At 37.9% G+C, this 16,367-nt stretch overlaps 1 protein-coding gene across 4 annotated transcripts in view; it reads left to right on the forward strand.

Annotated features, from left to right (window-relative positions):
- The window catches only part of LOC107711952 (semaphorin-3B-like), a 32,719-nt gene that overhangs the window by 6,478 nt on the left and 9,874 nt on the right, over nt 1–16,367 (forward strand). For 2 of the 4 annotated variants that reach the window (XM_016517050.1, XM_016517051.1), the window contains exons 2-4: nt 9,627–9,916; nt 11,661–11,818; nt 12,851–12,913. In XM_016517050.1, coding sequence (XP_016372536.1) covers nt 9,796–9,916; nt 11,661–11,818; nt 12,851–12,913 — 342 coding nt within the window. In that variant the 5' untranslated portion in view covers nt 9,627–9,795. Of the gene's footprint in view, nt 1–9,626; nt 9,917–11,262; nt 11,544–11,660; nt 11,819–12,850; nt 12,914–16,367 lie in introns of those variants that run through there. The other 2 variants (XM_016517052.1, XM_016517053.1) reach the window with 2 other exon arrangements.

Consider the following 16,367-nt stretch of genomic DNA (forward strand, 5'->3'; position numbering starts at 1 on the left):
TGTGTTTGTGTGTGTGTGTGTGTGTGTGTACATTCAAGTGATTATTGGAAAAGAAAAATATGTAGTGCGGGGACTTGGTTCTTTCTATTGGTTGTTGATTGGATGGAGGCATATTTGAATGAGAGCGTGCAGTAAAGTGCAAGAAAGGGGCAGGACTTAATGATTGGAGAGGTCATACGTCACCAGATGTCTATCATTTAAACAGAAGTTTCAGTTATGACATTTTGATTAAAATTATCAGAGGTCAAAGGTCAAATAGGATTATTAAGACGCGTTTAGAAAATAGATTTCCATTTCATGTTGGCGTATGAGTTGTTGTTTGATAGATTGAAAGTCTTTGAGTTACATCAGTGTCATGCTATCATTCTTACAATTCCATTTAAATAACATATTCGTTTATGTTTTAGTATAGAATAACACTTTATTTATTCACTATAGCCTTTTCTTTCTTTCTTTCTTTCCTTCTCTATAGGCCGTTTGTTCTGTGTGAAATCGCGTTTGTTCAGTTCTCCTGCAGCTGTGCTCATTACTGAATTAAATTAAACATTCACCAAACTAAACACAAAGTCTTGAGTGTACACAGTCACACACACGAGGCTGGTGTCTGCTGTCTACTCCCTGTGTAGATCTGCTTATCCACGTTTACAGTGGTTACTTGACATTTGTCTTGCCATATGTCTTTAAAGCCTGCTGTTCAGTGTTCATAGTGTTTATGCTTCCATATGAGCTTCTTTGTGTGCATGTTACTCGATTGTGTGGGTGTACAAGGTAAAGATGGAGTATATGAATGCATATTCCCTCTGGTTTGTGATAGAGGGTTCTTTATGAAGTTACTATGTGGATGTTGCATCTGTAAATCTAATATAAATGTAAATCTTCTATATAGAGCATTTTTATTGTTTGCAGGCCATTGAATAATTTGTCCCACTACATATAGCCAATTCAGGCTTCTTAGGCTTCATTTAGAGGTGATTTTAAAAGTTTTATCTCTCTCAGTCTGTCTGTCTAACTTATAATAGACGGCTTTTTTGGCTTTAGATGAGGAGAAAAGTGTCTTCTTGTTTGATCAGATATGAATTGCAGACGAGTAGATGCTTCTTAATGCTGTGTGTGAGAGATTTTTTTCCCTTGACATGTTAAGTACATCTTGCTCTGTTTCTTTCTAAGGGTGATTTCCCAGATGTGTGGTTCCCTGGAAACCTTAAATGGCCCACCTGCATGGTCCAATCACTTTTTTAACTGACACCTGAGAAACAAGGTGTGTGTGTGTGTGTGTGTGTGTGTGTGTGTGTGTGTGTGTGTGTGTGTAAAACCCATCTATCATTCTTTACTGCTGCCCCAGCCTTTCAATTACACTCTAATAGAGGGGATTTCTACCTCTTTTGAGACAGCTCATCCAGAGGGTGTGTGTGTGTGACAGAAAGAAGGACACATGGAGTGAGAGTCAAACTTTAAAACTTAGCAAAACTGAGGTAAAACTGACAAGAGATTAAATGTAAAGTGATAGAGGTATTATACAGTGCAGAGAAGCCACTGTGTGTGTGTGTGTGTGTGTGTGTGAGAGAGAGAGAGAGAGAGAGAGAGAGATGCTCTGATGGTCCCATCGGGTTAGTCTGGAACTGACACCCAGAGACTCGTGGGTCGAAGGCTCAAAACTCCAGCAGTAATCTGCCACACTTATCCCATCACAATCCCAGCAGAACCAGTCAAGCCGCTGATAATCTCTCACCATCCCCATGAATAATGTTACCACTGTCTGTGTGTGTGTATGATCGTTAGTATCATACCAGAGGCGTTGACAGCTTCCTGACGGTATGCTGTGACACACTCACACACACTGTCTCTTCATCCAGTCTCCAGAATCTCTTCTGACAGCTCTTACTGGGAACAGATCTTCAGCCTCTGCAGGGAAACAGCTGTGTGTGAAGGAAGGGAGACTATGAAGACTTGTCAAAGTGTTTTCCAAATCCACTTCCACTTCCATCCAAATAAGTGTGACCTGCACCTTCTCCTAGACAAAACAGAGAGGGAAGAAAAAAAGAACGGAACAAAAAGAAAAGGCTGAAGTCATATTAATCAGTGTCATTTTACTTATAAAGCACCTGTCAGTCATTTATAATCCTAACTGGGGGTGGGGCCAGGGATTGACCCCATCAATGTGTGTGTGTGTGTGTGGGTTATGTTGAATTTCCCACAGGTTCCACTCTACTGCTGTTTTAGGTCACGGAAAATAGCCAGACAGAAGTGACCTGGGACTAGCACTAAATCGGTCTCATGAGAAAAATCTGTGTGGTGCAAAAGAGCTGGAACAGTTATGTGTAAAACCTATGATGATTGATTGAGATTTTAGATTGTCTCTGTTCTAGAAGTGTGCGTGTATGTACTTAGCTAGGGGTCTTGAACATTTTTCAGGCCAGGACTCCTTAGTGGATAGAGAAACGGAGCAGAGACCTGCATTACATATTTTATAAAACTGTTTTTTTTTTTTTTTAAGTTGCCTTTTAGGCCTGGTACTATAATAACATGTATTAAGTACCATATTAATGTATTTACATACATGGTTATGAGCTTACATTAAATAATAGCCATATACTTAAAATATTATTTCATTTAACTGTGGAAGGAACAATTAAACATTTATCTTCATTTTAGCTTCTTTAGCTGTAAATATTTTAACATATATTTTCTGTTTTTCTGCATATTTTCCTTTTTTCACACAAAATAGCTTTGGATAATTGACAGTTTATCTAAAGTTAACTGACTTACGCTTGCAATATAACTTCTGACCCCATTGAGGAGGACAAAAAAAAGATCCCCTTTTGGAAAAATTGTTAAATAAATAAAATATTTTTTTATTCTAAAAATGCAAAACGTTCTATGTGCTAGTTACTTATAGTATTTAATTAGATTTAATTAAAAACATAAGTTTAAGATAAGTCCTTATGTAGATGGCTAAGTAACCGTGTGTGTATGATTGTGTGTGTGAATTGTGTTACTTTGTTGCCCACTTCAAAGACACAGAGGAAATATGGGTGAAAGGATTTAACTTCATGATGGTTTGACCCTGAGGGAGAGATAAAGGGGGAGAGAAAAAGTAAGAGAGTGAAATAGAGAGACTATGGATAATATTCAGTTTGTGAAGCTTGTGGAATGTGTGCAGACCCTAATCACAGGTTCAGAGGGGAGGTTTTGTGAATGTCAGAGGAGAGTGTGTAAAGAAAACAGAACCATGAGAAACAAAACTCTTAAACCAGGGCTGAGATTAGGAGCGTGTAATTTTCACCTTCTGAATGCTGGTGTGCCTTTAGCCTAAATTAGCACATATAACTGTCAGCTGGGTGAGTTATGACGTCCTCAGTCCCAAAACTTTAAGCCAGTTGCAGTGGTTCACGCCTACTGGCCAATCAGATTTGAGTATTATGTTCGGAGTCGAGTAGGTGACACTGTGATGTCGCCTTGGTGATAATCACCCTCTTAGTTCTGGAATTTGTTTTATGTCATGTTGCCGTGTCGACCACAGTCATGGTGATTAGCTACGAGTCTTACAACTCAAGAAACACTGACCCAGAATCCAACACTGGCACAGGGACATCAGTCCATCTCATATATACACAGTGCCATTCTGACCTCGCACGTTTACTGTCCATAGACGGGACAGTCATTCTGATGGTTTTTTTTTTTATAAAACACACAAAGTTTATGGGTGTGTCTTTGAGTTTGGGCACTTTTGTCCAAGGGATTGTTAGTATTTATTTATCTTTTTTTTTTTATTAAAACAGATTTTAACTTTTAATTTTGTTATATGAAAATTACATTAACATGGGCTTGGAGACTTTTTTATCATTATTTACATTTCAAATGTGTTTTGTGTGTAAATTTTGTCACCTTGCCCAAGAGCCAGATTTTAAAACTTCTTAAAATCTTATAAGAAAAACAAATCTTAACAAATAGGGAAAAAAGCAGTATTTATTGTGTGAAAATTATTTATATCAAGTTTTCAGTAATGGTGATTCCCTCTGTTGTCAGGTTTCAACCACACCAGCCGGTTTTCCCCAGGTTTCTTTTTGTTTGTTTTTTTTGCAAAGTTAGTGTGTTATTTTTGCCAGGGAGACAATCTCGAGCTTACGATATGAAGACTTGAAGAAAATAAAGAAAAATCATTTGTATGCCAAATATTATATTGTTATTCAAATATTATAAAATTATTCATATAGATTAATATTATTATTTAATTGTGTTTATTTTGGATACATAAAAATCTAGCTGTGAAAACAAAATAATTCTTTTTTTATTCCAAAAAATATTATAATTGTCATTTATATTACTGTCATTTCCATCACAAAATGCAATTTAACACAATACATTATTTGAGATGGTAGGCATTTTCATTATTTTCAGAAAGAAAGAAAAAATTCCAGTGATGCATAAGTTGCATAAGATATGTTCAGTGGACAAATTAAATAAACTAGTGAAGAGTGTATCTTAAGAGATTTTATTTTTTATGAAGTCCCATGAAATTACGTCACTTTCTGCATTACATAAGAGAAAAGTGCTCACGGAAAGAACTAGTCCCTTAACAAGCAGTGAATCTCTAATGTGAATGTGTAAGTGTGATGAATCAGCTGTTATTGACCAGCTGACGTAATGCTCATTTGTTTAAGTCGTGGGATGTTGCGGTGAGGGACAAGAGTTTGCAACTTTCTGAACTCCAGAGTGTGTGTGTATCTGTGTCCTCTATTCAACATTTATTAGAGAAACACCCTTCATTTATTGCCAAATGTATTGAAATGACATCTTCTGTTGTTTTACAGGGGTACTTTCTGATTAAACCACAGTAAAAGTACACCACTCTATCGCCTCTTTTACACAGCTGATCCTACAAACTCTAAACACCAGAAACAACACATTAACAGTACATTGTATGTGTCCACACCTATTCTAACACACACATCTGTAGTCTTTGAGTACAGTATCAGAGTACCTCTTGAACTCGAGGGGTTTAAAGTGTTTAATAGACTTTAAAGATTATACAGCAACACACACATCAAATAACCAGTGTTACCATGGTAATCAGAAAACCAGACTGGGGTTAATGAGCGCTATTATCTGGTACACAGAGAGAGAAAAAGAGAGAATACCTCTTTTTTGTCCTTTAAGTCCTCAACCCTTCAGAAGTGTTTGCACAGAGCCCCGCAACCATGGATCCTTGCCAAACACACACACACATTTTATTTTATTTTTTTATTATTATTTTCTGTGTGTGTGTGTGGGTTTGTGTTTGGCATTGGTATTATGGTATCATACAAAACATTACAATTATCCTTTGAATAGTGAAGCTCTATATAAGGTTTATAATAGTGATCCTAAATAGATTTGTTTACATTTTCTCTTAAAAAAATGGGGGGGGGGCGTTGTGGATGGTTGTCAGGGTGTTGCTATGTAGTTACTAAAGTGTTGTGAGTGGGTTTGTAGTGTGTTGCTTGCTATGCATATGCAACGGCATTTCTAAGTGGTTGCTAGAGTGTTGTGGATGGTTTTATGCAAGCAAGTTTCTTTTAGTTTTCTCAAGTTTTCTTTTAGATAGTTTCTTGAGTGTTTTGGGAGGCTGCCAGGGTGTTGCTATGCAGTTACTAAAGTGTTTGGAGTGTTATGCAGTTGCCAAGCTTCTCTCAGTAGGGCATTAGAGTGACTCTGTGCAGTTGCTAAGGTGTTCTACATGGGTGCAAGAGCTTTTCTAGGTGGTTTCTAAGGCAAAGTTACATACCGAAGTGTAATGCTAATGGTTACTGGTTTGTTCAAATCTAACTAATCCTAAGTGTGACCAATACTAATAGTGATGCATGCTAGTCTCACATTCAGCATGAAGAAGACCTCTGAGTCAGACAGCTGGTACAATACATTTTTAACCCCTTTCTCTCCTAAACTCTCTCTGTATCTTGCTTTACTCTTTTTTTTTTGTCTAATTTAAAGTTCATTCTATCTATCATTCTGACAGAGTGCCTGTGTGAGAGAGCTTTGTACTTGTGTGTATTATTCTAAATGGACTGAGGGCTTGTGGCTGACCTGGGAGATCACTGCAGTCACACACACACACACACACACACACACACACATGCTGAAACTTGCCGTTTCACTTCTGTTAGGGCTAAGAGCCACCAAATTCATTCTTTGAAAGGATTTGTGACTGTCTTTGTTGTGTGTATACAAAGTTTTATCTCGGAGAGTGTAGTGGTTGATCTAAAGCAAGAGAGTTTGGAGCAGTTTTATGTTCGCATCTATGTGCCTGAGAGAGAGAGAGCCACAGTGAGAGACCACAGAGGGGAGAGTAACTCATGTTATTGTGCCAGCGTGCCCTTGTTGGACCTATAAAGCCTGAAACACAGAAGAAAAGTCAGCAAGGTGGGTTGTTTCTTTTCGGTACAAAGACTGAAAATGCTTAACAAAGAATGACATTTCTCTTCTGTCTCTCCTAAAGAAGAACAACTTTTGGTTACCTGCAGTTTCTTAAAGGGATAATTCACCCGAACACAAAAAGTCTGTCATTGTTTACTCACACTGTCATTACAAACCGCATGGCTTTCTTTCTTTCTCAAAACCCAAAAGCTGAAATTTTGAGTAATGTTTTACTTTACACTTTTTTCCAAGCAATTACTCTGCAATACTGGAGCTTTCAAGCTAAGGACTTAGAAGCACCATATAAGTATCATGAAAGTAGTTCATACAGCTTGTGCACTATATTCCAAGTCCTCTGAGGCCATACAATAATTTAATGAGAGAACAGACTAGAAATCATTAAAAGTCATTGAAAGTCATTCATTCACAAATTCATCTGAACGAATCAGCCATGTAGACTGGTTTTGTAGACAGAATCATCTGATTCAGTGAAAAGATCTGATTCAGAAGAACAATATATAAATCCGAGATCTCTACTTTTCTCATGAACTCTCATGAGGTCGTACAGATTTGAACAGCATGAGGGTGAAATATTGATGGCAGAATTTATTTTTTGTGTGAACTATCCCTTTATTTCCCCCTGCGTGTGAGCAAAGGCCTTTCCTCACACGTTTCAATCTTTCTTTTCTCTTTCGCTCCCTTACTGGAGGTTCTGACAGTTGGTCTCAGTCCAGAGGAGCCGCTCAGCAGAACAATCGACTCCTTTCTCCTCTTCTCTTTCACTCTCTCTCACTCGTTCTCTCTCTCTTCAGGATCTCGCTCGCACCGAGCGTCATGAACCGAGAGGCTTATGACACAGTTACCTCCTTCTCTCTTCTTTCTTTCTTTCTTTCACTCTCTCTCTCTCATTTGGCTTGTTTTGTCTGGTGTTGTCATTGTGTTCTTAAGGTTAATTATTGTTGGTTTATTTTGGACTTAGCAGCATTTAGTCTGGTTTTAAGGCCTGGTTCCTGTGGAAGAGTCTCCATCTGTGTGTGTATGTGTGTGTGAGCATGTCCTGCTCCAGCCTTGGCTGTAATGATGATGTACGATTTGCTGCGTTGGCACAGCCTCTTTGCTTAAAGAGATGTGAAGGGCGCTGGGATGCACTTTTCTGCTCTACTCTTGTATACAGTCAATCTCCCAGGATGGGGGGTATGAACCTTGCTGGATGTACTTGAATGTGTGTCTCTCTCTCACACACACACGGTCCTGCAGTAGCTCATATTAACTGTGTTTATAGTAAATTAGCACAGCTAATCAGTGTGACAGCGCTACAGACAGAGGGACTGTGTGTGTGTGAGTGTGTTTTATTATGAGACTTCTGCTGTCTGCCTGTGTGAATAGTTCCATTATTCACAGCAATAGAAACAGAAAGAGAGGAAGAAAGAACAAAGCACTTTTATATTTGGTTTAGGATGCTGCTATATTTGTTACTCTGTTTAAATAAATACAAAAATCAACACACTGGAGGATAGTCTACCTTTTCAGGGTTCTGTACATTTTAGCAGTGCAGTAAAACTGTGCAAGTGTGTGTGGGTAAAATCTATATTCAGTGGAGTCAGTAGGTCTCCTCTCATCTTACTGGTGATGCTCACTAACTCTTATTAAAATTCAACACAAATGCAGCAAATGGGTATGTAAAGTATTGGTGTGTGTGTTGCTAAAGGGCTTTTGGAGATGTAACAAATGTTAAAAAATAGAAATGTATCCCTCTCTGTTTTATCTTCCTCTTATAACACTTATCATTCTCTTTCTCAACATTGTTTTGCCATAATAGGACTTTCCTTTAACTTATTTGGTTTTTACACCGAGCTTAATGATATTTTCTGTTGTCTAACTCTAAACTTAAGCCTAACACAAACCTTTCTGCATGTTTCCATTTTCATTGACACATTCTTTAGGATGTTTTTAGGCCATTTTCATTGTGAGGACTGTTGGCTTGTCCCCACAATGTAGGACAAAGGAATCACACACATTTACTTAAATATCTAATCGATTTCTATTGTTTTAAAATAACCAACATTTTGTCAGATTTTCTCAAAGTTCTGTGGACATTTTAGTATGGCCAAGTAAACTTACACACTTGTGCAGTTGTAATTATAAGTTTGCATATATATTTTTTAGTACTTCCCTGAAAAAGCTATTTCACATAATAGGTTTACATATGGCCCACAAAACAAAATAATGATGTTACACAAATGAAACTATTCAAAATTTAAATGCATACTGATATTGATCCTTAATCCTGTGTCAAAATAAAAATCCGAGTTGTAAAAATATGATCCTAACAATACGTACATAAATACAGCAATATCGGTCTTTTACTAGCACCTAAAAATCAGAAAGACGTGGAGAAAGAAACTGAAAGATGCTCTGTTTCATTTTGGCAGGAGGGGTTGGACGGCTGAATAGAAAAAGAACTATAAAATAACTATACAGATTCCTCTTAAAGTGTCTGACATACTGAACACATGCACACACACACACACACACTCTTACACTCATGAGATAAAGTGAGAATATTAAAACCAAAAGTGCATAAATACATCAAAGTGTGTTCAGTTATCTGTCTTGACGAAGAGGTTCCTGTTTTAGCTTGAGGATCTCAGCAGTTTATTTCGATGGAAGTCTGAATGATATGTTTTAAAATGATACAGTATAGAGTCAGACAGCTCCTCTCCTATTCTCTCCTCTAATTTATCATTTCATTACCCTCCACATGTTGAATATGACCTAGTGCAGTAAGCAAGCACATACACACGGCAGAAATTAGATGTTGTTGGTCTGAAATGAGAGCTGGATGGTGTTCTGACCGAGTGGATCTTGGCTTTCAGTTTGGACATGCAGTGAACCTGGACCAGAACCATAAAAAGACCAAGTGAAAGGCTCAACAAGACCGATTGCTTTGACATCCAGTTCTGTATGAGTGAGCGTATATATGTATGTGTGTGTGTGTAATATGAGATCAGATTTTCTCCCTTCTCATCTTAGGCAGAAAAGTAGATTTAGACCATCTGCTACTGAAATAAAGCATGTGAGTGTGTGTGCCTGCATAGCTGAAATATCATGGCTATTATCGGACTGGTGTATTGTAGGAGTGGGAGAGCAAGGCGTCAGCAAGGACTGAATAGTGGCTATGAAAAGAAGATGAAAACTCCTAACACTTTTTTTGTTGTTGTTCTGGTGTCCAGCTTTCAGTGTAGAGCGGAAACTCCACATCCACAGCATCACTGTAACAACAAGCAGGACGACTGACAGCCGTCACGGCAACAGCTGCCACGACAACCAGCATCCCATTCAAGAATCTGTGTGGCAGCGGTCTGCGGTTTATAACTGATAAGAAGTTCTGGTCTTCCTCAGATGATGATGACTATGATGATGATGATGTGCAGCTCGCTGGTCCTGCTTGGGCTTATTGGCGTCAGTGCTTCATCCAGTGGAAGTTCATCTTCCTCACCCCGGATGAAGCTGTCTTATAAAGGTGATGAAACTGGCTTGTATCACATATATATATATATATATATATATATAGTTTTTAGGCCATTTTCATTGTGAGGACTGTTGGCTTGTCCCCACAATGTAGGACAAAGGAATCACACACATTTACTTAAATATCTAATCGATTTCTATTGTTTTAAAATAACCAACATTTTGTCAGATTTTCTCAAAGTTCTGTGGACATTTTAGTATGGCCAAGTAAACTTACACACTTGTGCAGTTGTAATTATAAGTTTGCATATATATTTTTTAGTACTTCCCTGAAAAAGCTATTTCACATAATAGGTTTACATATGGCCCACAAAACAAAATAATGATGTTACACAAATGAAACTATTCAAAATTTAAATGCATACTGATATTGATCCTTAATCCTGTGTCAAAATAAAAATCCGAGTTGTAAAAATATGATCCTAACAATACGTACATAAATACAGCAATATCGGTCTTTTACTAGCACCTAAAAATCAGAAAGACGTGGAGAAAGAAACTGAAAGATGCTCTGTTTCATTTTGGCAGGAGGGGTTGGACGGCTGAATAGAAAAAGAACTATAAAATAACTATACAGATTCCTCTTAAAGTGTCTGACATACTGAACACATGCACACACACACACACACACTCTTACACTCATGAGATAAAGTGAGAATATTAAAACCAAAAGTGCATAAATACATCAAAGTGTGTTCAGTTATCTGTCTTGACGAAGAGGTTCCTGTTTTAGCTTGAGGATCTCAGCAGTTTATTTCGATGGAAGTCTGAATGATATGTTTTAAAATGATACAGTATAGAGTCAGACAGCTCCTCTCCTATTCTCTCCTCTAATTTATCATTTCATTACCCTCCACATGTTGAATATGACCTAGTGCAGTAAGCAAGCACATACACACGGCAGAAATTAGATGTTGTTGGTCTGAAATGAGAGCTGGATGGTGTTCTGACCGAGTGGATCTTGGCTTTCAGTTTGGACATGCAGTGAACCTGGACCAGAACCATAAAAAGACCAAGTGAAAGGCTCAACAAGACCGATTGCTTTGACATCCAGTTCTGTATGAGTGAGCGTATATATGTATGTGTGTGTGTGTAATATGAGATCAGATTTTCTCCCTTCTCATCTTAGGCAGAAAAGTAGATTTAGACCATCTGCTACTGAAATAAAGCATGTGAGTGTGTGTGCCTGCATAGCTGAAATATCATGGCTATTATCGGACTGGTGTATTGTAGGAGTGGGAGAGCAAGGCGTCAGCAAGGACTGAATAGTGGCTATGAAAAGAAGATGAAAACTCCTAACACTTTTTTTGTTGTTGTTCTGGTGTCCAGCTTTCAGTGTAGAGCGGAAACTCCACATCCACAGCATCACTGTAATAACAAGCAGGACGACTGACAGCCGTCACGGCAACAGCTGCCACGACAACCAGCATCCCATTCAAGAATCTGTGTGGCAGCGGTCTGCGGTTTATAACTGATAAGAAGTTCTGGTCTTCCTCAGATGATGATGACTATGATGATGATGATGTGCAGCTCGCTGGTCCTGCTTGGGCTTATTGGCGTCAGTGCTTCATCCAGTGGAAGTTCATCTTCCTCACCCCGGATGAAGCTGTCTTATAAAGGTGATGAAACTGGCTTGTATCACATATATATATATATATATATATATATAGTTGTATCTGCATACATGTGTTAAGGTTTCTGTGTTTAACTCTTTGTGGTTTCATGTTTTTTTCCAGATCTCCAGCAGTTTAACGGCATTAAGTGGTTTGACTTGGAGCATTCGTGTTGTTTTGGAGCTCTCCTTTTAGATGAAGAGAGGGGGCGGCTATTTGTTGGAGCTCGTAACTTTCTGTTATCTCTCAGTCTCGACAACATCAGCAAACAAGAACAGAAGGTACAGCACACTCCTTACCCCTTACTTCATCCATAATGTAAGTGTGATAGGAAACAGTCTTCCCTTCTGTACTGTGTCTCTCTCATCAGCTAATTAAGTTTTAAACTGTCAATCATAACTCACTGATATACAGCATAAGCACCTGGGGACAGATTCACAAAAATATTCCTCAGAAGAAAAATTAAGTTTGTAAGAATTTTATTAAATGCAATTCTTGAAAAGTTCTTCAGGTGATCACAAATATTTGAAGAATAAAATGACTGATTGAATATTAGGTACTACTCATTTCAAACACCCTACAATCTAATTATGTATATAATAACATAATTATAACATAATAATAATAATCGTTACATTTCAATTTCTTATTTTCTTCTTCTTTTTTTGTGCCTTTTCTGGAATACAAAATATTCTTAGCTTTATTCTTAAGTTGGAATAAGAAGAAAATATTAGTATTTTTATTCTCAAAAATGTTTGCTTATTTAACTCCTGTGCATACATTTACTTTAATGAAGCAGTCCAGTGTTTATACCTGGTTTTAACAAATGAAGTGATTACAATGAAGTGATTGGATTTTTTATAGCCTGTTTACACTTGCATTTTGTGCCCCCCACATGTGATTAGAACATGTGATTAGATTGTGTGTGCATTTATGCTATAGAGATCCAGTCAGGAAGCTTTAGCATTTATTTATTACAATTAATCAGCCTTTAAAGTCATGCCAGTTGATTTATGGTAGTCCGAGCCAACATGCTGATGACAGAATGATGGATTTTTATTTCTTTAGGAAGGAAAAAGAAGGAATGATAAGTGAGAGTTGTCGGTCACTGTGTGCTGGTGTGGTTAAGGGAGAATATGTCCGGATGTGTGTGCATTTGTGCATCACCCCTGGACATGTTTTAACTGTGTCTCTGATGGGGTTCAGCGAGAATGTCCCTCAAGCTACTGAACACGTCTAACCCTGCAAAGGTCCTAACCTTCAGCCAAAACTCTTCCTCACTTCTGGACTCTCTCTCTCTCTCTCTCTCTCAGATCTACTGGCCAGCGCCTGTTGATTGGAGAGAAGAGTGCAACTGGGCTGGGAAAGACATCAATGTAAGTGTCTGCAATAATCAGATCTTGCAGTCACCAACACACCCGGTTTACACATCTATCAGTACCATCTCTCCTATGAGCTGTTTACACACAAACACACACACTTAAGCAATTAGCACTGCTATCACAAACATCTCTTCCAAACGGCTCCAACATTAACAGACATAAATCAGTGTAGAGCCAAGGTTTTCAATCAAGGGTCTGTGGGGTCCATGAAAATAATTCAGGGAGCCCACAAAGAAGATTTACAAAACATATAGAATGCTCTTTTAAACATTTCATAATATTGGTGAACATTTGCTTATCTGATAAGCATTATATATTGTAATAATAGTTTTAGTTAGTTTTTTAATGAACGTTATACTAAGGCAGGGGTAGGCAAGTTCGGTCCTAGAAAGCCGCAGTCCTGCAGAGTTCAGCTCCAACCCTAATCAAACACACCTGAACAAGCTAATCAATGTCTTCAGGATTACTAAGGCTATAGGCAGGTGAGTTTTTTTTTCAGGGTTGGAGCTGAACTCTGCAGGACTGCGGCTCTCTAGGAGCGAACTTGCCTACCCCTGTACTAAGGTGTTACTGATTAAAATCTGATGTTTTTATATTTATTGAGGGTCCATAGGTTGGTTAAGAGTCTAGGTCTATAAAGGTTACAAATTCCTGGCATAGAGTGATTTAGAATAGAACAAATGTATAATTAAGAATTATAGAAATATAGAATTAGAATTAAAAATATAATTAAGAATATTTTTATTCAGCAAGGATGCTTTAAATTGATTAAAAGTGACAGTAAAGACATTTATAATATTACAAAAGTTTTCTATTTCAAATAAATGCTGTTGTTTTGAGCTTTCTATTCATAAAAGAATCCTGAAAAAGTGTAGCATGGTTTTCACAAATATATTAAGCAGCACAACTGTTTTCAACGTTGATAATAATAAGAAATATTTCTTGGCCACCAAATCAGCATATTAGATTGATTTCTGAAGGATCAAGTGACACTGAAGCCTGGAGTAATTGCTGCTGAATATATCAACTTTGCCATCACAGGAATAAATTACATTTTAAAATTTATTAAATAGAAAACAGTTCTTTTAAATTGTAATAATATTTCACAATATTCCTGTATTGTTAGATCAAATGATTGCAGCCTTGGTGAGCATAAGAGACATTTAAAAAATGACATAGTATTATCATGGAAATATGTCCAAAAACATGCAAACACCATAGTACTTTTTGTAAGTGGAGTTTATTGTTTTATATTGTGCCTTTTAATACATTTGTGTTGTAACATGTTGAACATGTTTGTGAAAAGGTCATAATTCATGTTTTTAGTGTGTATGTATTTTATCTGGTGTGTTAAGCGGATATGTGTGGGATGTTTTGGACACTGTGTCTGTCTGAATGCTCTCTTTTTTGTAAAGGCTGTGTAAAGTTGTGTAACTTCAAAATGTGTGTTGGGCTTCATTCTGCGGTGGGTAACTGACTGAGGTCAGCTGACAATGAGAACTGACACAAACACAGACTTTGTTCAGTGCGCTGACCTGTGAGTTGACCCTCATTACATGTAGGTGTGTACAGGACGGCAGGGACAGAACCAGACCTCCATGAATAAAGTCTTAAGATTTTCCCTGGGATTCTCCCACTGACCTTTCACGTTCTCATGCTGTCTCTCCTTTGTTCAGTCTCTCAGTCTAAACTCCTGATTTCTCACTCAGTATTGCTTTCAATTTACTCACATCTCTTCAGTGTCTTTATGTCCTACTTCTTTCTCAGTCCCTGTGTTTCAGTCTCTGGCATACAACCACAGCTCATAGTGCCCACATCTGTTAAGCTCCAAAATGAGGGGGGAAAAAAACAAGAAACATCATTAAAGTATCAAAAAAGTAGTCCATATTACGTGTGCGTTATATTACAAGTCTTCTGAAGCCATACAACATCTTCATATAATGAACTGATTGCAGTTTAAGTGAGCTCTGCAATTAGTCATTGAGTTCAGATCAGTCCGAATCGTGATCGAATCACTTGGTCAGATTTGTGAAATAGATTAACAGGATCAACATGATTCATGCAATTTGATTCTCAGGTTCAACTCAATGAACTGACTCAATGATCCCCTAACAGTTCTCGAGTCAACAGCTAACTGGAGGGGAAGATTATTTGTGAATAGTTCAATTCCAATAAAATCATTTCTGAATGAATTCCCCTTATCAACATATCTAACATGTCTCCCAAAAACAAAATAACAAGCTATAGATGCTAGATGTTCTGTGACTACATGTGGTCAATCACACAGGGATCCAATGATCAGGCTCATGAAAGGTCAAAGTTGAAAGTTCACCGCACGCGTCTCAGCAGGAAATTCACTCACACATATATGGCTTATTCCTCCTGAGAGATATTGTTCATTTTAAAGCTCTTTTTCTTTTGTTGTGTGCTCTGTCTCTTTTTTCCTCTCAGTCTATCTTTCTTTCTTTTTTCTTTGTCTCGTGGGCTCACTTCAAAGAGCTCATCAGCACACACACACACATGCTCACACACACCCCTAACACGTCCTTCCCTTATTGAGGGCTGTAAAGCTCTCGAAACAGAAGCCCTAGTGTGTGTGTATACAAGAGGTAGAGAGAAAGGGAGAGACCCCTTTCTGTATAAACACAGTTTGTCAGCAACTTAATTGGTCTTCGATGATTCTATCCCGCCACCCCCACCGTACAACACACACACTCTTCACAGGGTGTGTTAAGCTCAAAGAGAGGCCTTTGTTCTCCACAAGCCCTGTATGTGTGTGTCTGTGTGAGTTTGTGTGCAGGGTTTAAGCATGGCAGGAGGGCACATGTCAATCACATCTTTCTGTAAAGGTAGTGAAGAGGTTACACAAAACACACACAACACACACACACCTTTTAATCTAGCATGATTATGCTGCCTGCTTAGATACCTTGTTTTTGCCATATTCCATAAATGCATTACAACGATGAGTAAAATCCAATATGTTGTATGAAATTCAGATTATAAATATATTGCTTTCAATAACAAACAGTATAGACAGAAATGTAAGTAAAACTGTCAATTTTACTTACATTTCTGTCTGTACTGTTTGGTCTTATTATAGATACATTGTGTGAATTACAGTGCCACACTGTCCCCTGGAACCCAAAGGAGAAGTGTCTAATATTTGAAGTTCTGTGTGTGTGTGTGTGTGTGTGCCTGTGTTTCTATTCTGGTGGGGACTTAAACCTGAATACACACAGACTCATGGGGACTCATGTCACGGTGGGGGACCTAAATTGAGTTCCCCATGGGTAAACAAGCTAATAAATCACACAGAATGAAGTTTTTTGAAAATCTAAAAATGCACAAAGTTTCCTGTAAGGGGTAGGTTTAGGTGTAGGGTTGGTGTAGGGCAATAGAAAATACGGTCTGTACAGTATAAAAACCATTACGCCTATGGGGAGTC

Source organism: Sinocyclocheilus rhinocerous, unplaced genomic scaffold (genome assembly GCF_001515625.1).
Source record: "Sinocyclocheilus rhinocerous isolate Xijiao unplaced genomic scaffold, SAMN03320098_v1.1 scaffold1168, whole genome shotgun sequence".
NCBI classification, from domain to species: domain Eukaryota; kingdom Metazoa; phylum Chordata; class Actinopteri; order Cypriniformes; family Cyprinidae; genus Sinocyclocheilus; species Sinocyclocheilus rhinocerous.